We start from the raw sequence: 22,918 nt of genomic DNA, 5'->3' as shown, positions 1-22,918 counted from the left end.
CGTGGTGACGGTCATCGGTCGGTCTCATAGATCCATAGTTATGGACATAACTTACGTTTTGGTTAGTTTAATGCTTTTGTAGCTTTATGTTTTCCTTAAAACGTCAGTAATTTCTCATGTATTATGTGTGACGTGAGATGCGAGGGGAAAACAATAACGCCAGACCCCATCGGGCTTAAACCAAAAACATAAACAAACAAAACAACCCACTTGATGTAGCCGTGCTAAAACGTCTTCCACTAGGTTTATCAGAACTGTAAACTCTATTCCTGAGCTCCCCCAAAACATTACTCTTTACAGTCCATTATCCGGTCAAACTGCGCAACCATTTACTTATACTTACCATGTTCCCTGCTATAAGTGCGCACATTTCTCAGATATCCTCATTAGGCCCAATCAATTGGCAGGTGCCAGTAATGAAATGAAGAGGGAAAACAAACAAGATATAAATGTACAAGTTTACCCTTTTTTGTTTGTTTATCCTGCATGTACAAATCATGCATGTGTTTCTGGTAGATTATTATTATTTAATTATTATTATTATTATTATTATTATTATATTTTATTTTCATTTCATTCAAAGAAGTGTACAGTACAGGTCACTTCAATGGCACAGTGTGTGTTGTGGAGAGACCTCATATCACCACCAGATGGAGAGATTGGACACTTAGCCTCCTTTGGTAGGGTCCCTGCATTCATAACAAGATCCATGGCTACTATTCCTACTCATGTGATTTAAAGATCTGTCTGTAAGAATGCATTCCATGTGATTTATAAATGTATGTATTTTTTTTAAATAGTACTAAATAATATTGAAATGCATTGTACTCATGAAGATCATATAACTGACAATCAGGAATTGTATGTGCATGACATATGTGGATGAAGTGTTTTCTTTTAAAATTGGGCTTGTCCAAAATATTGTAGGCATAGACTGCTACTAATATTGTAGGCCTATTGCTGCACTGTAAATCAATCTGTGGTGACACTTTGTGTATAACAGACTTTGGGTTTAACATTAGGCTACAATATACTTTACCATCAGAAGCTTGTTTAAGAGGTAACATTTCTGGTTGAATGTTTAGCACTGAGAAGTAAAAGCCATAATTTCTGCCAAATGCATGCTGTCAGTTTGGAGCTTATGTGCCAGATATTAAAGGTTATATTTTGTAATCTAACATAGCTGAACGATTGATGTCTTGCCACATTCAGACCTCTGCTGCATCACAAAAACATAAGATGTTTGACAGTGCTAAGCTTATGAAATACTGTAGGCCTAGGCCTACGTGTATTTTCACATGTTCATGTTTATTACTCACAGAATGTATTTCTGTATTACTATATGTTTTTATACTTTTGACAGCAGTAAAAATGGCCTATTCTGATCTTCAGTTGTTTAGTATAGGATATCCACATACTGTATTAACTATTGCACTTTCAATCGATAACAGTGGCACCATGGATGAACATTTTGCTCCAATCAAAAGTTGGTATAGGCCTAACAACAGGCAACATCTTGTGTTTGAAAGGAAAGTTTGGTTGGTGAACGAAAGGGGGCGATATAACACTATATAATGTTTAAGCACTGTTGGTCATCGGGCTAAGGAACAAATATGAGCTTCATTTCGATTTAATCATGAACATTTTATTTATAACATTGAAGTGTTGAAAAATATTCTATTTCCTGAATATCATCCTATTCGGATTAAGCTGTAGCTACTCGAACCTAATGCCTAGCCTACCAGATGCAAAGCGAGGGACGATTAGCTCCATCGGAAATGAATATGTAAATACTTGCTCATCACAGTCATCACATCACATGTCTACAATTAATATTTACTCCACTTGTGTTATGCCAACAGGCTACATTTGGCCTATGTGATAGATAATATGGCCTCTGGATGTATTGGTTAACCTGTAGCCTAAACTTTAGGTTTTGGAATTGATGACTATACAAGCAGATATGCTGTGTTATCACAAATATTGTTGAGAATAACCTATTGTTTTTTTAAACTGATTGGTAGCGTGAATGCACAAAAATATATTCAGAATTTATTAGGCTAAAATGACCTTTGCGAAAGTTACCCATTGTAGGCTGTAACACGTCATTCCGTCGTGCTACGTTGCGCCACATTATTATGCTATAGCCTGTTATAGAGAATATATAGTTTAAACTATTGGAGGCAAAGTTTGTATTTTATATTAATTCCTGCTTATCATCCGTTTTGGTGTTCTGCAACTGCTGGCAAGCTATTCCAGCATAGGCCTGCCATAGTAGTGAATGGTACGCCACTTGGAAGATTGATATTCCATTTCCGTACTTATGGATTGAAGAGAGAAAATTATTAAGATGTATGGAAAACATTGCTACTTCCCGCGAGTCACTGAAAAACAAGGGAATGTTTTGGCAGTCATCTTTTGTTTCCCCCCAAGCAAATGTATTATAATTGCAGGGGCAAACCGGTAGGCCTATTAATTCAACTTTTTACGTTTCAGGCATAGTTTGCAAATGTTTATGCTACTTATTCAATGTGTTTGCAAAGTCAGTCCGATTTTCTATTTCCTATTCATTCGACATGTCATGTTTCAGGCCGTTCTCGAACATTTTTGTAATGCTGTTTCTTTAATAACAGAAAATGAATCTGTGTTTGAAGAGGCAACGTAGGCCTAGTCCATTTAATCATATTTGAAATTTAGATTTTTAAGGGCAGGCCATTGCTTAAGACCAAATGATACAGTAGGTCAACGATATGGAACTTAAGTTATCTGCAGAAAGATGACCGAGGACACAATTACTTTCGAATACATATTTTATTGATATACTGTACATGACTCCATTCTGGAAAAACTGAAATGTAACATAAGTGCAGTTATTAATTCATTAAAACGTTGTGTATTTTGTTATAGAAATGGAAATAAAACTTAACATACAACTGAAATGATGGTACTTGCCATCCTCTTCATTTGACTTTAAAACATGATGTTGCATAATAACAGCCATGTTTTACAGGCGTTGGCGGCGTGAATTCATTGTGCACAAGTCACTCTTTTTTCTTTTGTTGCTTGTGCGTGTATGAGGCAAACTCCGATATTTTCATAGCAGAAGCAATAGCCTAGTGTATTATCTTTGTGATTTTGTTTTTCTAGAAAACTGGTGTTACAAAACCATTTTCTAAACTGAATGATTGAATATTCCAAGGTGTCACAGAGTGTGTTGGCTCTGTTTCTTACAATACTGCTCGGCGCAATATGGAATCCAGTGTCCTATGGCCTACATGATTCTTGGCGTATCTGGCGACTTATTGGCGTTTACATTACACATGGCTTGACATCTTGGCACACACCTTGATGATGATGGTGTAGTTGATGGTAGTACGATCCACTGGCGGTGGGATGAAAGGATGTGATCCCATTAAAGTTCAACACAAAATCTTTCCTGTCACACACTGGCGAAGAATGACTTTGATATCGCGGTATTCCCACTGCAATTAAAGAGAGCAATTAAGACATCAGGGTTGATTTAACAACAAATACAATATACTGTATATATTATTGCATTCTTATTTGCTTGCATGTGCGCTGTGAAAAAAAAAATGTGTTTGTGTCTGTGGTCGTGTGTCTGCCTGTGAGCGTGTGTATGTTGCATGTTTTATTATACGCTGTTTATTAGTCTGGTTTAATTTATACCTATAATTCAAATAAATTGCATGAGCCGACAAACCATCCTATAATGCTAACTAAATGTAGGTTACAAGACCACTCAAATGAGGAAACTGAAATATATAGTCTACCAATTTACGTTATTGCTGGTTTTAATATGATTCTTAATTGTATTTGCATTTGTGGGATTCTCAGACACTACAGCATAGCCTAGGCCTACTATTCACTAATAGTATAACTACGCTATGCACATGGAAATTACTTCACATGTGATGGTTCATTGCGCGGTGTGTTTTTTTTGTTCACGCTACAACATAGAACATAATCGGAGCCCGCTTTTTAAAACAACATCGTTGGTGATTGACAGCACTTATTGGGTATTAGCGAGCCATGTAGAAGGCCCCAATTCAGCCGAGTGCTGGTGTTCTGAATAGTTAAAATATACGTTAAGTTGAACAAGGCATAAGACTCCCTTGGGTCCCTCTAACCTGAAAATCCTCTTCAACCGGAGGTGTTGGGTTTTCATAACCAGTCCTCTGTCAGAGACAACCCTGTTTTCTTAACCTGCTTGATCCTGGACTTAACAATTATGGTAGTTTAACTAGGCTACTCTGTTCTGAGAGAGAAAAAAAAACTCTGTCGCAGTAAAATACTTTTTGTATTAAACCATGGCGACAATGTATTATAGGCCTACATCAAAGACCCCTTGATGGCAGATTAATTTCCAGTAGACAATCAGATGTTTTTGCTGACGAAAAATGCCTGATAAATGTCAGTAGGATTTACAAATACATAAAATACATTTGTATTATCTTGTTGACCTAATGGTGTTAAGAAGTTGTCATTGTTGTAGCTGTAGTGTAAACTTGAAACATGTAATGTGCTTTTGTTGACCTAAAATAATTTGATCTGTATAGTCTTCATTTCACTTTAAGCTTTATTTATTTTAAAATAAATAGCAACATAAAATAATCCCTAGGACATGTACCAACAGAATAAATTATTGTGTATTTCAATTTTGTGATTTCAGATCAAAATCTGTATTACGCATTCAAGACCTACTATTAATATTATCGTGACTATAAACGTTTATTAGCTTAGCACTGATATAAAACATGTTTTTTGAGCTGCAATTGACTATTTTTCTTTGGTAAGCCACATCCTATAAGGTCTATACACGTGATTTTATTTTACATGGAGGTCGAGGCTATGAACCTAGTTCCTATTTGTTCATGTGTATCATAGTGATATTTGCATGGCATTGCATTAACTTACACGAAGAGTCTATTACCTGAAATATCCGTGGAGTCCCTGCCGTTGTGGTGAAGGTAGCTCTGCTCGATGGAGTACGGTGACATACTCGAGTGTAAACCGGAGGAGGTCGGACTGCTAGAGGCAAGTGGTTGCTGCTTGATGTAGGGAGACACACTGGAGGAGGCCCAATGCGCCGAAGCTGCATAGGGCGAGTGACACTCCAGGGAGCTGGTCATCGCAGGGGGCGAATGTAGGGGACTGCTGCTGCTATCGGGACCATAGTCACCGTTAGACGTCACTTGACAAGCTGCCATGTAAGTGGATCCAGGGCTTGGCGACATATGAGGCACATGGTGGCCCGCGCTTAGCCCGTCGTATCCCGCGGGCACACCAGGCACACCGTTAGTCATCATGTCCAAGTTGTAACCATTGGCGTGACAAGCCAATGATGCAGACGGTGACTGGAAATCAAAGTTTTGAGGCAGCATCGATGTACCGAAGCCGATGCCGTTCATCATCCGGTACATTGGTTTAAGGGCTTGGCATTTCCTACGGAATCCTCGGGGTCTGCGGCGAAAAGACCCTTCCTCGAACATAAACTCGCTGCCAGGATCTATTGTCCAGTAATGTCCTTTACCAGGTCTCCCAAGGCCCTTGGGCAATTTAATGAAGCATTCGTTGAGAGAGAGATTGTGTCTAACTGAATTTTTCCAGCCCTGATACGATCCCCTAAAGAATGGAAATCGGGCCTGGAGGAATTGGTATATCTCGCTGAGTGTCAGCCTCTTAGTAGGGGAACTCTGAATCGCCATTACAATTAGGGCGATGTAAGAATAAGGCGGTTTCTCGGGGCGTCTCATGCCTGAGTTTGCTTTTTTGCCCTTGGTGGTGGCCGATGATCCTGCGGCATCTAAAACCGTCTGTGCGCTCTGCAGCGCGGAATGCATGGCACCGGACGCTGGGCTAGATCGCAGAGGCGGTGGGTCCAGCTGCTGCTGAGCGGTTTCGGTTGTCATCTCCGCTGTTTCCTTGATCTTAGTCACAACGAACGAAGAAAGTAACGGTACAATAGTTGTAATGGAGATCTGTAATCAACGCCTTGCAGTCCCACCACGTATATGAAAAAAATAAAGTATCATTTACCCAACTCAATTGAAGGAGATTCTGAGAGTCCGAAAGATAGTTGAGGGAGTTTCCAGCCGTGCTAAATGGAGAGGTCAGTGCCCTGTGGAACTTTTATGCGCACTTATCCAAGACACCAGCTGTGTGTCGCCAGAGCAGCGGTTCTTCCGCAGTCTTTTGGTGGCCATAGCTAGTACTAATCCTTTAAGAGAAGGAAACGCAAAGCTCCTGGGCTCTCTTGCGCAGATCCACTCGGCCAAACAAAACGCGACCACCTATCAATTCGTAAATCTTTCTCTGCCCCCCAGATCACGTCTAAATCCCTCCAAGAAATCGCTGTCGACCAGAGACCCACCCCCTTCCACGCCTGGCCTCAATCCAGCTATATTTCTAGCAGGAGGTTCTGCTAAGAGTCCGAGCACAGACCCTTTCCCTCCCCCTGACATCTATAATACACGCAATTACGCCATTTATCAAGTCTCCTTTAGACATTCCAATCAACAGCGCCACACGCCTAAAGCCGAAGGTAACACTCTCAAAACTCCCCTCCTCTACTAACTATAAATCATCGCAAATTTTGGCAATAGCTTTGCCACGAAGCATTGTATTATTTACATATGAAGTGCCACGGCACAGATTCGCCTAGTTTTGGAGATTTGATGGCCTCTTTTTATTGGAATCCCATAATAGTTTTGACGAAGGCGAAAGATGAAAGCTCAGAGATAACACTCATCTTCCCAGGATAGTATTCTGGGAGCAAGGCTTGCAAAAATGTGTCCTTCCTTGTGTGTATACATGTGCCTGTACGGGGTTGTTCTGGATAAATGACTTTGACATGAGTGGAAGCAGGCTTTTTCCATCAGGCGCTGCGCCGCTGCCTAGATACCACACACAGCGATGCAGTGTCAGTTTACCGTCTCCAGCCTGAATCCTATCCCCTGAGACCTGGGCTAATTAATTGTAAAGAGAACGCAAGTTAGACACAAGGCAAAATATGCAGATCAATTGACTTTTGATAAGAAGAAAAAGAAGACCCAATCGTATAATTTAAAGCAACATATGTATGTCTCTTCATTATTCGTGTTGTGTTGAAGTCATGACACCTGCATTAAACATGTTATAAAATATTTCTGTCAAGACCTTTAATCGAGCTTTGAGGCTTGTGAATTTGGGATTGCTGGTAGCAGTTGACTATCCATCCTATCCATATTTTAGGCTATGAACAATTTATTCATGCTCTTTTGTACAAATTGTATTAGGTCAACAGATAACGTTACCCTACAGACTATACATTTAAAGGCAATGAACAGCTACCTAAGACGATCTCTCTACACTTAACCCAAAAAGGATGTGGAGATAAAATCACACTTCGTCATAACAATAAAGGTAAAGAACATAATCTCCCTAGAATTTCCTGCAACATCAAAACTAATATCCCCGCTGCGTTCAGGATGCACTGGCGGCTTAGAGGAAGCCTTGCTCGGTGCAGGAGAAAAATACTTGAAAGACTTTGACATTTTCACCCTGTATGAGTAAGCCCGTGTTGCCATTGTCATAACAAAACCCGCTGGATTCTTTGACTATTTTTGGTGTGCATTTTGTTAAAACTGGACACAATTGTGTAGACTTGGAAGGCGAATAAGCCTCATATTCCCTCTCAAAGAGCAGCACGAGCATGCATTTTCGGCAGTTTCTTGTCGAGCGTATCTCTGCGGCCACTCAGGGGAAGGATATTTGTTGCTCTAGACAGAAAATATAAATACTGAATATCTAAATATGTCTGTATCCGCTTGGAGGGAGCCTTGCAGAGAGAAAAAAACATAACAATGAGCACCAAGAGGCGCCTATGAATGACGTATTCCTGTTTCCACTGAAAGGTCTCTGAGCCGATTGACATGGTCAGATAATAATAAAAAACAACAACATTAACACCTACGTGCTCTTAAATAAATTCCTGAAATTTTGCATTAGGCGTATGGGTTCAGTGAAAATATAACATCATTGTACATAATTCCAAATAGGATAGAAAAATAATTCTGATAAAAAATAAAATAAATTAATGTTCCTTCTGGAATACTTTTAGAAAGGCATTAATCTTTTCTTGGTAATTTCAATTTCGTCAGAACTTGAACAAGCGATCAGTGACTATAGTGCAGTAGGCCTAATATTGATCCTTTGATAATGGTACAGAAATTAAAGAAATTTTACTTTTTCAAAAGTCTTTTTTTTTAGCAAATGACATGTAATATGGTTCTTCTCAGTGTTCAGTGCTCGATGGTCGGCACTGTACACTGTGACCTGCAGGTTGCAGTATTGTCTCTCCACTTTCCTTTCTGTAACCTTGTATTATTCACCTGTCAAGTGGACTGTCGAAATGTCCAGATATCAGAGCGTATGATCAGATGTGTGTCAACGAGTGTGGGCTTTTTGGTCATATACGAAGCTATGTATTGCGATTGATGTATGTCAAAGCTGAAATTATTGTCCATAATGTTGGGAAATATTATTTTTTCCATCGTTAAACAAAACATTTTTTTTATTATATATATATGTAGCTATGTAAATATATATATTTCTGAAGCACATGGATGAAATAAGTCTGATTGCATCCCACAAGCATGCGATTGGAATAGGCTGCAGCCACGCCATTTCACAGTATCATGCGGAACACATTATCATGCGGACTATTGACATAGTCATTTGTTTCTTATCTCACACTCTTGTATTGAAATTCGTTTATTTCGATTGATTAAATTCGTATTACGTTTAGTTAATTAATTAACGAATCAGTTACATGACGTCTTTAGTCCACTAAAATGAGCTTTGTAAATGGCAGAATAGCCTAGGCCTACATCAGAAATAGGCTACTTTTTCACTGATATAGGAATGATAAATGTTAGGTATAGCTACAATATATAATTTAAATGTAGCCTATACACATCTGATTGTGAACATTCGTATTTATATATAAACCTAAAATGAGATATTTTTTCCTCGGTCTACTAGCGTTGTCCTGGCTCTGGTTGATTGGTGTCCCTATCAGCTGGCCTCATCATCAGTGAGGAGTTACTCCTTAATGACGGAAGCTCCTTATTAGTTCAGGACCTTGGAGAGCTCATGTCATTATCACCTCAAAAATATTAACTAAACACCTGTCCCTTTACAATAACTTGATTTCTACAATAAAGGGCTACTGACTGTAGGCTACTGACTGTTTATTTGGAGAATCTTTGTATCTTGTCGACTTTGTCTGGTAAGCCATTGGTAAGCCTTTTTATTTATTCATGTATTTATTTATTTATGTATTTATTTAATTTTATTTATTATGGACGCCAATGCTTCAAACAGTGAGAAAAAGCTACTTTTGGTCTTTTGATAGGCTACATAAAGGCTACTCCTATTTGTTTCCAACTCTGTACTTTGTAAAGTGGTCAAAAATGTCATTTCTGCCAATGAGACCTTTGGCTATTTTCGATTGATAACGATTATTAAAAAATCTGCTTTGTAGCCTACTCACTTAAAACCATAACAGTCGTGCATGTTGTAGTGTTGTGTGTGTGTGTGTGTGTGTGTGTGTGTGTGTGTGTGGGTGTGGGTGTGTATGTGTGTGGGTGTGTTTTTATGTATCATGAAAATAATAATTGGGAGGCCAGTCAACTGTTCTACTATGCCACCATAAGCAGTGGTGTATGGTTATAGCTGTAATGGGTATACTGTGATGTAGTCTTGTTAGCTGTAGTGGGTATGTGATCAAACCCAAATGTTAATACGTACCCTTGCCTATTTTAAGTGGGTATACTGAGATGGTGATTCATTTTACGTGGGTATATGCGTAGTCCTGCATATCACGTAGACTACACCACTGACTGACCATAAGAGACATGGCCCTATCCATGCCACAATTAGTTCTTCCAACTCATTCTAAATTCTGATCATATCTGTAGCATAATTGAATCTAACATGAAGCATATCTGCTACCTTAAAACCATTTTTATTATTTTGCACGTGATGCTAATATCGCTGTTAAATGAGGACAAACAGAGCCAGTAAGGCTTTGAATTTCATTCAGTTTTAATTATATGAAAGCATTTGTCGTTTTTAAAAGCATGTTCAAGTATTATATAAAATGCATTTACAATTCTGTACAGTAGGCTATTTTTTCCAGTTTACAGGAGTGACAAAAAGTGAAACCAATGGATTCCATTTTTCAACATATTACACCGTTTACCAACAGACCTCCTTTTTCAGCAGTAGGTTAATGTTGTATCCTAAATGGATCAACTGTTGTTTATGATTATGAACAAGAAACTTTACAAATGATTCGGAGAGCTGTGGATGTTGCAGTTTGACCTGTGGTTCGCGCAGACACATCAGAGTGAAGTAGACTATTCCAATATGCAAATACAGTAGCATTACAATTTGGAAAACAGCATACCATGTGTAAACATTTGATTCGTCTGACGTTAGCAATAGTTGAACTATCATAATATGACATATTAAAAGTGTTATAGCCCACTTCACAGGCCTTAAAACAAACGAAGAAACATGTGTCCCCAAGACTGCTGTTGAATCAGAAGAAAATGAAAAAAGAATGAAATGTAGACTACTTTTCATGTACACAGCTATGTTAAGTGCATTGACGGTCCTCGTAACAAATTCCGCTCCAACAGTACAAAGAGTACATCCTGCCTTAAGACAGTAAATAGTCAATTTTGAAAGGGTGATACAATTCCGCTTTTGACGTTGCCGGTACGTGGAAAACACGGGTTGTCTGATGGGAAATTGGTAAATACTCTGTAGTCAAGTGGAGAGAAGAGGGTACGTCTTTATGGTGGTGCGCGTTCATACCAATGTTCTCATATACTCCGCTGTACGCCCGCAGCACCTGCGCAGCACTGGAGTCGACCAAGAACGAGGGGGCCGGTTGTAGCGCAACAGGTGGACTCCTCATGACGTAAGGCATCATGTGAACTCTTCCAGACCATTTCATCCCAGCAGCGACTGATTGCTCATCTGTTTCCTGCGGGCAACGTTCTTCTCTCCTGAAAGGGTTACTGAGGATACTGTCTATGGCAAAGGAACTGGAGAACTTGGTGTTTGAGCTGGTTGTCGGAATGGTGGAATTTAGTGTCTCACCGACACTTTGATGCAAACTCTCCTGCTCCTTACCAGATTTTTTGTTGATGCGTTTTCTCCTGCGTCGGAACACTCCATCGGCGAAGGTGTACTCGCTGTGCGGGTTCAACATCCAGTAATTGTCCTTGCCCCATGGCCTCGATGGGTCCCGCAATACTTTCAAAAAGCAATCATTCAGCGACAGATTGTGGCGAACCGAATTCCTCCAGCCAGTGTAACTACCTCTAAAAAACGGAAACTTCTTCATGAGGTAGTCATTGATCTCTGCCAGAGTCAGTCTACCCGAGCTTGACTCCCGGATAGCCATGGCAATCAGGGCAATGTAAGAATATGGAGGTTTGGGTCTTCGGGTGTAGGGCTTGCCTTTCCCCTCAGTGCACGACATAGCAGGTGTCGGACTATGAGCCACAAAGTCCCCATCCGAGCCCAGCTCCTCCTCTCCCGATAAGGGTGAAGGAACACTTCCCTCAGCATCGCTGCACACTTCAGCAGCCTTCCCGTCGTAGTGTCCCCCACAGAATACTTCCAGCTTCATTTTCAGATGTTTTTCTCAAATGATGTGCTCAACAGAAACTTTCAGATCAGTCTTGGTATAACAGAGTGGAACGTTTTCACCAGCGATTCCGCAGAGAGGTCTTATCCCTCTGACAAAGCAAAAAAAAAAAAAAAACCCAGAGAGACTGGAGTCAGGATATCCTCAGCTATATATCGGAAGGCAACGAGGTCATACCTGTGCAAGCGCAAAAGCGTAGATTACCTCTGGTATGCCTTACCAGCTCTAATATAACACTTACCTCGGGACCAGCCCACGGGAGGCGTGGCTCTACTATTCTCAAACAAGACCATGACTGTGACAAGTGCTTGTAAATAAATTAAACATCTAAAGCCATTCAACATGTGAAAGTACTTATATGGATGTATACTTGCCATTAGCAAATCTCATCAGGTAGAACCAAGTCGATTAAGCCTGGTATCGCGGTTCTAGCGCTCTTCCTCAAATCACACTTCACGAACAGGGACTCACCTGAGACCGGTATGATGTAAGGTAAACCTTCCACGGAATTTCGCAACAGGCAACCAGGTGGCGTTAGTTTACCAGATATGCTTGTGTTTATGGTCATTGGTTGTAGTGTTGTACATTTACAGGTGTGCATCCACAACACTTTTTTTTGCCAAAGTTTATTTTAGTGGGGGTATAGAAATATTCATACCCATAAGAAGGAGAAACAATTGTCGCCTTGTTTATCAATCTGATGGTGAAAAGGCACTTGTTTCACATCACTGATCCATTAGATCAGCAACCTTAACAGATCTCCTTATGTATTATGTATATAAGCAGCGTTTTTCCACACGTATCTACAGCCACACAGGGTATTTGTATAGCTGCAAGTGAATGAGACTTGTGTGGATTGAACACATTTAAACCACTCTGTTTTAAACACTTGGACATCTTAAACACTCCAAAAACCCAGCCACGATTCTTATCTCAATCTCAAATGTTTAGACAGTTAATGGGATGTTTGCTGCTTACAGTCATGCTCACCTCAATGATGGATGAGAAGCAAAGGCACACCAAAATGTACAAGTATGACTAAGCATTGTGATAAATGGCTCTTATTCCACACATTAATCTCTCTATTTAAACTTTTCCTCCAACCAGATCTGAGTTGCATACCATTCTCTGATTTGCAGTACGGAAGACAGGCGTGGCAAACTCTTTTATACTAGGTCAGATTATACAGTTTCAGCCAGTACAACCAGGTGGCATCCTGTGGAGGTTATGTATATTTTCTGTATGTGGGTGGCTGAATGACAATGAAGCAAGTATGGAAATAAAGAAAACCCTGTTGCAGCATGATGTGGCACTTTGAAGTGTCTATAGGATCCCCACATGAAAGAGCAAGGTCTCCTGACTGCCAAGGAAGTGTGATAACCCCCAAACAAGGATATCAACATGTGGATGTCAATTTAGCTTTTTTTATTTCTGTTTTTTTTTTAACCTCCTTGTCAAGAACACCATTTTGTCAAGTGTGCTTCCATGTTTTGGGGTCTCCCCAATTCATGGTGAGAGTAGAGAAGGAAGCCTGTCTCGTTATATCAGTTTGAGAAGGAGCATGTTTTCTTTTTTTGGGTCTAAAACGATTATCCCTAGGGTTTCTGAGGATTTATCAAAACAACAAAGAGGTTATGCAGTGAGATGATACTAAGGTGCAACCAGTGAAGTAGAAAGGGAACATCTGGCGCACTGCCACAATTAAACTGGTTTGTTGGAGATAAGCAGGGGATGGCAGGCCTGGTGCTGCTCACCAGGTTCAGAGACAGTTGAACATGCAAGGTGTGAGGTCTGATTGAGTTCTCTGTGAGGGAATTGAGAGACTGGTCCAAACTAAATCAGAGGCCAATAGGCACATGCATTATGTTTAGTGTATAATTCTGAATTGACTCTTAAATGCAGTGATCCATGTGTACTATGGCAAAAACAACATGCATTGTTTTATGTTATGATTCTTTGTAGGTAAATACAGATGGGTCCATGTGTCATGACAGTGTCTTGTCACTCTTATGTAGATACCTTCAAGTAAAGTGTTACCGTAAAATGTAACACAAGGGAATAACTGCACAATTCTTCTGTATTTATTTAAGTTAAAAGTAGACTGACTCAAAACTCCTACTTTTTGCAGTTATAGGCTACTTTAGTGTTAATGCTTTGTCACTGACTTTTTCCCCCTTCCTAAAACTATTCACATGCCTTTTCATTCAGATACTTATTACTGTTTGTTTGTTTGTTTGGCGGTCAAAGGGAAAGTCCTCATAACCTTCCAGTCTGGGCACGCTGGGCTTGTGAACTGTTCATCACACGTTTTGAATGTTGTACAACCACTAATAATTCCCAACATAGCACTCTGCCAACACTCTCAAATATCTCTGCACCTATAAATGTGCCACCACCCAAGCAAAAATGTGTTTATGTAAGCACATAACATTATTACCCTCTCTTCTTGGGGTTGTCTTTTTTTACCTGCTGCCTGGCTACACACACACACACACACACACACACACACACACACACAGTAGTGTTCTCCTACACTACAATTCACTGCCGATTCTGTGCTGAAGAGTGTTGTGAACTACAACTGAACCTGTTTAATATACCCTCACACCCTGTGCAGGCAGGAGCAGTGACCTGGCAATGACATGTGCTTGAAATATTTTTAGTGACAGGAGGGATGAGTTCTTTTATTGAGCTCATTGCTCGAGATGTCTGCATTCCCAACTTTGACAAGCAACATTTTTTAGAAAGGGTAGTCATGAACCAAACAACTGAGGTTAATACACAAGGCATCTACAACTATCACTGTAGTAAGACAGGGGAGGGGGCAAAAAGTTCATTTATATGTTTCGTTTGGTAATAGTGTTCATGTTTGCTTGATAGCTTTACAGGCCTGACACAGAAAAGATATTCCCTCATGCAGGTTCAGAGAGTTCAGTTATGTTCTCCGCCAGGGCTCAACGTTACCTTTTAAAAGTGGTTAAAAGTTGTTGCCAGCTTGGCAACCAGGCATGAGGTTATGGTTGCCAAAGCCATAATTTGGTAGCCAAGGGCATCCGGGCAACCATTAATGTCAAGCCCTGTTCTGCACAGATCATAGACTTTGACAACAGTCAAAGTGAAGACTATGACGTAAATAAAAACAAAAAAATACATCTTCTTGTAAGAACGCTTCTGTATGGAATTAAAATGCTACATCTGCCTTTCATGTTTATGCAGGCACTGTGAAAGGTGTGGAAAAATATAAATCACGCATGTGCTTGCACACAATGAAAACAGAATCCGAGCAATAATCTGTTTGTGCCCAGTGGTAACATCCAATCCAAAGTGAAGTCACTGTTTTGAAGAGCTACATGTTAACTAAAGCCCTCTGTAATCCCAGCACACAATAAGTAAGGCTCAAATTATATGTATAGCTCTTCTCACCACTAGGAGTGACTTTGTGCCTCCAAGGAGCAGAAGTATCAGAGAGCCTTTCTCTGTAAATGACCATAACAAGTCAACTCGGATGATGGAACACCTTGTTTTGTTGTCAGGTTAGTCATGTGGTCCAAGAGCACAGTTCAATGGGTCCATTAGGTCAGTGTAGGTTTATTTCTTTGTACATACATCTTTAGTATATTTAGTAGTTGTAAACTTAAACCTCACCTGTGGAATTAGATTCATTCGTATGACCAGTTCTCCTCAAAAGTGTCTCTCCTTTTCCGTCTTTATATTTACAGTATTGAAGGACTACTGTGTCCATAGCCAGTGGCACACATTCCAAGAACGTCTAGACTAAAACTATGATGCCTTGACACCTGTGCAGGTGGACTTTGTGTAGTGTATGTGCTGTTCAGGCAGTGCTTCTCGGTATGCTGAAAATGAATTATGAGAGTCTGGGGACTGGATTCTTTAAAAGCAGGACTGATTAACATGTAGTCAAAGATGTGAAGGTTGGTGTTGATTGGATTTTCAACTACTGCATTAATGAGAGGAAACAAAAACGGACCACTGCACACGGCATTTAATGACTTTTGATGAGAGTGAACAGTGTATGTTCGCAGAAATGGTTCTCCGGTTAACTGCACAAAGTTACAAACACAAGAAAGAATACACACAAAACAGCACATTTTTTTTTATATCTGTCCTCCTTATAAATCAAACACCAAGGAACTTAAATCCATCCAAACAGAGGAAAATCTTACTCATTTGTGCAGATACATCTTTGACACTACCTGTCATATAGTGAAAAAAATGAGTACACAGAATACAGCTGTAGGATGCTTTAGCATTACTCACAGAACAGCGTGAGTGGTTCAGTTATCCTATTGTAGAGACCTTTAGATGACATACAAGTTAATATTTCCACATCACACACTGTAAAAAAAGAAATAGTTGCGACAACTCAAATTTTCTAGGCAACATGATGCAAGAGATTTTTGAGTTTTCTCAACTCAAGTTTACTACTGTTGACCTTACAAAGGTTTTTGAGTTTAGCTAACTTAGATTTTTTTGTTGACCTTACAAAGGTTTTTGAGTTTAGCCAACTTGGTTTTTTTTGTTGCCCTTACAAATATTTTTCAGTTTAGCCAACTTAATTTTGTTGATGACCAAACCAGGTTATTCTCCTTACAATAACAAAGAAAGGTTTTTTTTTTTTAGCATGTAGTTCTACCTTCAAGTCTCAAGTTATCTGTACCCTAAAATTATGAAATGTTAGATATAATTGAAGCTGATTATACATTTTGGTACATTTTCCTTAACATAATTTTCAGTGTCCCGCAAGCGGGATGGTTACCCCCCTCCCCCACACATTCTAAATCAATTGTATGCACCATATTGCTATGTAGCATAGTAATGTTATACACCATTTCAAAGCTTTGACTCTTGGGAGTCTAAAAATGACAACTTTTTTTCATGTACAATCTGTATAGTGCTCTACATTTTCAGATTAATCTTATAATGTCTCAATTAAATTTGATCGATCCAAAATGCCCCCCTCCGCTTTTGGTGCTACCCTGACTTCTGGCTGCAGTGCAGCACAATTAGTAGATGCAACATATTGGGTACTGAAATATTCACAAGAATCCACAGAAATTGAATCTTTTTGTTGTGTTATCCAATATCAGTTGTATAGTCTATCTTATACAGACTCATTGAACAAAGTAAATGCAAAAATAGAGGCCTTTTTGTAATTATTCCATATTTTGTGTAGTCAGTCTATATCAGAACACCTGCCGTACAATCTAAATAGTTCACAAGAAACCTCAAAGTGTTACCTTTCATTTGAGACCAGGATTATACTTCTACACAAAGGGGTTATGCAGTAAGCATTTGATTGTCAGTATGCATTTTGGATAACAAAAAGTCCTATAGGGAGTTTGAATAGGCATTTTACAAAACGATGTGTGCATACCATGTTTATTTCTGAGGAAACACATAAAACTGGCACTGAGCATATATGCAACTCTTAACTCTCAACTCAGAGGGTAAAAGAGAAATGACTCAAGTCTACAAACATTTACTGCAAAAGCTTTGTTTTGAGCGACCTGATGCACCATTAGCATAGGGACCCAAGCTCAAAAAAGATGGTCTGAATTGCTTCAAAGGTATACTTTAGCAATTTTGGATATTCAATGTTTATGGCATACAAAAGGCCAAAGAGGTATGCAAAGGCAGTCTGGAGGTCAGGTAAGTCATGCAGTATGATGCGTCCTTCCAACACAACAGGTACATCTCGCACAATTGGTGATGTGGTGGCATCCTCATCTTCATAGACAGTCAGAATGCCAACAGACACACCTCGGACCACAGCATCCGCAGGGTCAGTCTCCTAAAGAAATCAGAAACAATATTAAATACAAAGCAAAACAGTTACACCGATATTCTACCATTATGCTACGGACTTTTCCATTCAACTCCAAAGGCAACCCAGTGGAGTGTGGGAATTAAAGGTATTATCTGGAGTGAATCAACCCGTGGGCCTGTTGTTTCTGTTGCCGAGTGCTGTCGATAGGTATGAGAACGACAGAATTTCATGCAGGGTAGACCAAATAGCGAAACGGCAGCCAACTCTAACCGAAGAGGGCATGCAACTCATTGCTGTCGTTATGATAACCATCAACAGCACTCAGCAGCCTCAAAGAACAGGGATATGGACTGACTCTCCAGAGGGTTCCTTTAATGTCACTGAAATTGGCATTGTGATATGTGTTAGGACAACATTTATGCAGAAAGCAAACCCAGGGATCTGGGAATTGTGTAGAACTTTGTGCTTTAAGTACATGCAACCCCATGATAGATTTAGCTCTCACAATCTAAAGCCTAAATACCATCACCCATTAGTATACCAGTTACCAGAAGTAGTTTAACATCAAGCCTTGCAACACACATCTGGACTGATGAACCGCTCATAGAATGACAGAAAGTGCGTTTGAGCATCTGAGGATATGTTCCAAAGTTTATTATGTTCAAAATTATCAGAATTCCCTTAGAAATCATATCATTGGTAACACCCCAGATACATTTTTAAAGTATATTAAACAAAGAAATCACTTACCAAACACTTCAAGAAAAACTTTGATGTGTCCTCACGGATAAAGATGGGTAGTCCTCAGAGCTGTTGTCTTTCGTTGAAAAGCAATGTCACTTGTCTAAAGATAATACCAACACACAAATACAAACACCATTCACATAGTGCAAAACTGAAGATAAACAGTGTAAATGAAATGAAGAATTAAACTGTAGCTATTAAATGTAAAACGTGTTTGTTTATTTTCAGCATTAATTATTCATAAAATATGACATTTTCATCCAAGTCATTAGTATGGAAAAACACAATGTTCTCAGTCTAAAAGTGCAAAAGTAAATATTACATTTAACATCGAGAAATGATCCATAATACTGTAAATTCACAATGCTAGTAAAAAAGCAAGTGAACTGCTCTTCAGAAAATGAAAATTTGCCAGAGCACCTTGCTACAGGGAGAATGTTTTGAGGTATGGTAACAATGACCAATATGGCACTGAAAAATGAAACAATCTGCTCCCTTTGTATATGCAGTTGCTGGAACATCATGACTGATTTGATGCCTCACAGACAACCTCCATCAAAAATAATTCCCAAGTTTATCAACATTTCAATAGTCTAATGACCTTAACCAGCTGCTACATTAACATCATTCTCAACACATCCTAGGAACATGGAAATAGTGTCATGGGAAAGATACCTCTTGTATACTGGGTAGGTTTGATTTAGTCATCTGTAGCCCAGGCTTGAGTGTAGATTCAAACAGGATTAATTAAAAAAGTTCACTTTTGCCACCAACATTATGTAAAGTATGGATCGATCAATAAAGACAAAACATAGCAATCACTTTTGTGCCATCAGCTTCAACATACTGAGTTTGGGATTTAGGTCACATGAGTGAGGCAGCGTCCATATTTAGGGACACCGAACATAAAGTGATTATTACTAATGGAAACATAATTGCTCACATAACTGTCCATTAGTTTTGTTCACCTCTGTGACAATTAATTAGTCAAGAAATCTAGACGCACCCTAGCGGCAAAAGTTTGAACTAGCCAACTAGTTCCGCTGGTGGGAAAACGCATGGGACTCGCATTGGGGATAGCGCTGTCCTATTGCGTGCAGAGGGAATTTGAAAGACAACCGATAATCCCGCCCCTGGGACTGAGCACTGCGAACGGTGAGTGCCAAGACCCTACATTTTAATGTGGGTCTGGCTCGTCAGGCTAATAATTAATGCTACCATTAGTAATATTGTTTTTGTCAAAGTTCAGGGTCCCTAAATATGGCCGCCGCCACACTCCCGAACTCAATTGTGTTTATCTACACTAGTGACTTGGATGAGGCTCATAACCAATAAATGCAGAAAACTAGGCAATTGCAAAAGAAAGAGTTCACATACATAATCAGCTTCAGGCACTTACTCACCTCTTCATCAAGCTTATCCAGGAGGTCTTCCATCTCTGGACCAAATGTTCCCTTCTTTGCCCGGTAGTTTTAATAGGCGAAGCACATATTTGTCAAGTGATGCACGGAAAGTGACCAGGAGGTTCTTGCTTGTGATCCGATAAAACTCTTCAGAAATCTAAAAACATTGATTGAACAAAACCATGTATTTGATGCCATACATCAATATAACAATGTCTAAATGGATCTGTAGCATAAACCATCATGTTGCAGTTCATCTGTAGCCTAAACCTTGATTAAGTCAAACTTTAAAAATGCATTCTAGGAACATGCAACACTGTTTGCATAGAAAGAAACAGAGCAGCCAATTTGTGTTTAAGTATCTCATTGTCCACATTTTCATCAAACTCTTGTACTTCATCTGCGCCAACATTATCCCGTGATCCTCCTACTTCATTACCCTGTAATCCTTGTTCATCATCATCATTTGCATCATCTAAAGTGCTGCTTCTTTCTACAGTTCGATAGTCTTGACTTGAACAATTTCTATGATTTCGACTTCTATGGGAAGTAAAAGTGGGACGAATGTTTGTTTTAAAAGTACATTTACGTATGGGACATTGCACAGTTTCCTGATTCTGTAAGTGGTGTCCAAGATGCTTCCATAAATCTTTTCACTGCAGGTCTCTCTAAAGTCACATAGTCCACACTGAAATATTGAACTTCGTGTATTCTCTCTCGTGTCGTCTCTCTGTGTGATCGCGAAAGGTGTGATCTAAGTGCACCAGGTGCTTTGAACACACAAACATACTCTGTGTAAATGCATGGCCAGTGATCACCTTTGTGACTGAGGCGACAATGTTTCAGTAGCAACTCTTCAGAAGTCTCAAACTTACAGAATTTGCAATGCATGCAATCCACTTCTATAACACAGAAACACAAGAGACATAAAATATTAAAGACATTTTTAGTAATCATTTACTATCTTACTACTACTTACTATTTACACATCTAGTAGGCTATGACTGGTAAACTAGGTTTACAAAATGCTCAGATCAAAAGTATGTCTACGATTGTATCTTCACTGCAAAAACTGCTTATCTAACAAAATCTAACCAAGTGTTATTAATCTTATATCAAGATAAAAAAAACTAGTTGGTATTGTTTTTAGTGTAAAGACACTTACCTAGCACTTTCTCATGAAATCATTTGACTTAAAATAAGTCAAACTTTTCTTAAATTATGACATCTCATCCTGAAAACAAGCAAATTTGTCTGCCAGTGCGTTAAGCAAATTTGTCCTAAAAACAAGCAAACTGGTCTGCCAGTGCGTTGAGCAAATTTGTCTTGATAAGACTCCTTAAAATAAGTCAAAGTCTTCTTAAATTAAGTCAAAATGATCTTTCGAGAGAGTGCTAGGTAAGTCTTTTCATACTAAAAACAATATCAAATAGATTTTTTGATCTTAATATAAGATTATCAACACTTGGTTAGATTTCATTTTTTTGCAGTGTTGTATTAATATTATGATTATGGTTAATGATTATCATGACTTATGAACTTTAAATGTGTTATTAGTCAACAACTGTGATATTCTTTATAGTGTTCCGTGTAATTATTATAATTACTTATTGAATTGCATCGTTTTACTATGTAGTCTACAGATAACAATATTAGATCAATGTAGATAATAAACTGAAGCCAGGTTGAATTTGGCTTGAAGGGAGGATGGCTTACTAAGGGAAGTTAGTTAGGCAAACTACACTATGCAGGTTGTACCCTCACAGTTCTAACTCATTACAAAGTTCATATTCAATGCCTGATGCACCAATGTCTTAGCTAAACTAAAGTGAAGCAGGCCTTCTCACGGCCGTTGTCAAAGTCCCACTAGTAGCGTTTAAGTTACTGCACACTGGTAGCTAACGTTACTGCATGCAGACATTGCCAGTCACCCAATTTAGCATGTAACTTGCTCACTAACGTTACTATCATTTCTTCCACTTGGAAGATCCGTCTCCCCAATACCTTAGTCCCCCATTAAAGCACATTTAACGGTTGTGCATAATTTAGAGTAGGCCTATGTAGCGTAATTATTTTAGAAATTCTACAAAGATGGCCAATGCATAAAACCCCATCTATAAATTCATCTTAACGTGTTAAATCGCCGTTGTTAGCTAACGTGGCAAAAGTGTCTAGCGAAGCTAAGGTTAACAACAACGTTGATAATGCCAACTTTTCTAACTTTCCTCTGGGATGATAAACGTGCAAACTAACTGAATCCTTCACATATTCAAGTACACAATGGTATTAACACGTCTTATATCAATATAAACACCACTTACCAAAAAAGACAAGGCTATGTCCACCACAAGGTAATCAGCAAAATCCACAGGCATGAAAGGGTATGTCCACAGTTGAACTTGTCATAAGTAGGCCCCTGCTCAGAGGTACGGAAACCCCAAACAGTACTGCAACGCGCATGCCTGTGAGGCTGAAGTACTTACAACTCAGATATCTTTGATACTTTGATTTTTAAATTCTAGTGAGGTCATTATGGAGACAAGTGTGTTAGGTAGACTTGGTTTTGTTTATTGTAAGTGGAAGCTCTTGTTTCTAAGTCAAATAAATTCTAAAATCTATTTAAGAGCAACAATTGCCAGTATTTTTTTTTACAGTGCAGGAAGGAACTACAATGTAGTATTTCATTAAGTTCATACAGGTCAGTTGTATTCAACTCATGGACTGAAAATCTCTCTTCTTAAAGTTGGTTAATCAGAGTACCACTTTTTGAATGTGGCTGAACTTGGATGGCTTTGCTGAACTAGGTCTGCCATTTTTTGTTTCTTTGTTTTGATTGTATTGATATGGTCGTCTTTCACTTGTGTTGATAATCAATTAATCTCTCTATTTAAACTTTTCCTCCAACCAGATCTGAGTTGCATACCATTCTCTGATTTGCAGGAAGACAGGCGTGGCAAACTCTTTTATACTAGGTCAGATTATACAGTTTCAGCCAGTACAACCAGGTGGCATCCTGTGGAGGTTATGTATATTTTCTGTATGTGGGTGGCTGAATGACAATGAAGCAAGTATGGAAATAAAGAAAACCCTGTTGCAGCATGATGTGGCACTTTGAAGTGTCTATAGGATCCCCACATGAAAGAGCAAGGTCTCCTGACTGCCAAGGAAGTGTGATAACCCCCAAACAAGGATATCAACATGTGGATGTCAATTTAGCTTTTTTTATTTCTGTTTTTTTTTAACCTCCTTGTCAAGAAC

At 39.1% G+C, this 22,918-nt stretch overlaps 2 protein-coding genes and 1 long non-coding RNA gene across 3 annotated transcripts; all 3 read right to left on the bottom strand.

Annotated features, from left to right (window-relative positions):
* Nucleotides 1–2,792: 2,792 nt before the first annotated feature.
* Nucleotides 2,793–6,326, bottom strand: foxf2a (forkhead box F2a). The gene is made up of 2 exons (XM_076295755.1): nucleotides 4,952–6,326; nucleotides 2,793–3,482 (listed from the first exon to the last, which is right to left on the bottom strand). The coding sequence occupies exons 1-2, from the start codon at nucleotides 5,928–5,930 to the stop codon at nucleotides 3,310–3,312; spliced, it is 1,152 nt and encodes a 383-aa protein (XP_076151870.1). The 5' UTR covers nucleotides 5,931–6,326; the 3' UTR covers nucleotides 2,793–3,309.
* Nucleotides 6,327–10,086: 3,760 nt separating this feature from the next.
* Nucleotides 10,087–11,945, bottom strand: foxq1a (forkhead box Q1a). The gene has a single exon (XM_076295754.1). It carries the CDS (start codon nucleotides 11,705–11,707, stop codon nucleotides 10,727–10,729), a length of 981 nt encoding a protein of 326 aa, XP_076151869.1. The 5' UTR covers nucleotides 11,708–11,945; the 3' UTR covers nucleotides 10,087–10,726.
* Nucleotides 11,946–18,316: 6,371 nt separating this feature from the next.
* LOC143135014 (uncharacterized) lies at nucleotides 18,317–22,112 on the bottom strand. Its single transcript, XR_012988762.1, has 4 exons — nucleotides 21,982–22,112; nucleotides 20,479–20,562; nucleotides 19,661–19,817; nucleotides 18,317–18,357 (listed from the first exon to the last, which is right to left on the bottom strand). It is a non-coding gene; the product is annotated as an uncharacterized LOC143135014 (long non-coding RNA).
* Between the last annotated feature and the right edge of the window lie 806 nt (nucleotides 22,113–22,918).

The sequence above is a fragment of the Alosa pseudoharengus genome, unplaced genomic scaffold (genome assembly GCF_046254945.1).
Source record: "Alosa pseudoharengus isolate Yale_2024_CS ecotype anadromous, Long Island Sound unplaced genomic scaffold, YU_APseudo_1.1 YU_APseudo_1.1_scf_2, whole genome shotgun sequence".
NCBI classification, from domain to species: Eukaryota; Metazoa; Chordata; class Actinopteri; order Clupeiformes; family Clupeidae; genus Alosa; species Alosa pseudoharengus.
This window is presented reverse-complemented; position numbering and strand designations above follow the sequence as displayed.

What these genes read in the sequence shown, in the direction of transcription:
- foxf2a (XM_076295755.1), bottom strand. Translation starts at nt 5,930, where the DNA reads ATGACAACCGAAACCGCTCAGCAGCAGCTGGACCCACCGCCTCTGCGA. An exon ending in GGACTCCACGGATATTTCAG is followed by an intron (nt 3,483 to 4,951) that starts GTAATAGACTCT and finishes CTTTAATTGCAG; the next exon opens with TGGGAATACCGCGATATCAA.
- foxq1a (XM_076295754.1), bottom strand. Translation starts at nt 11,707, where the DNA reads ATGAAGCTGGAAGTATTCTGTGGGGGACACTACGACGGGAAGGCTGCT.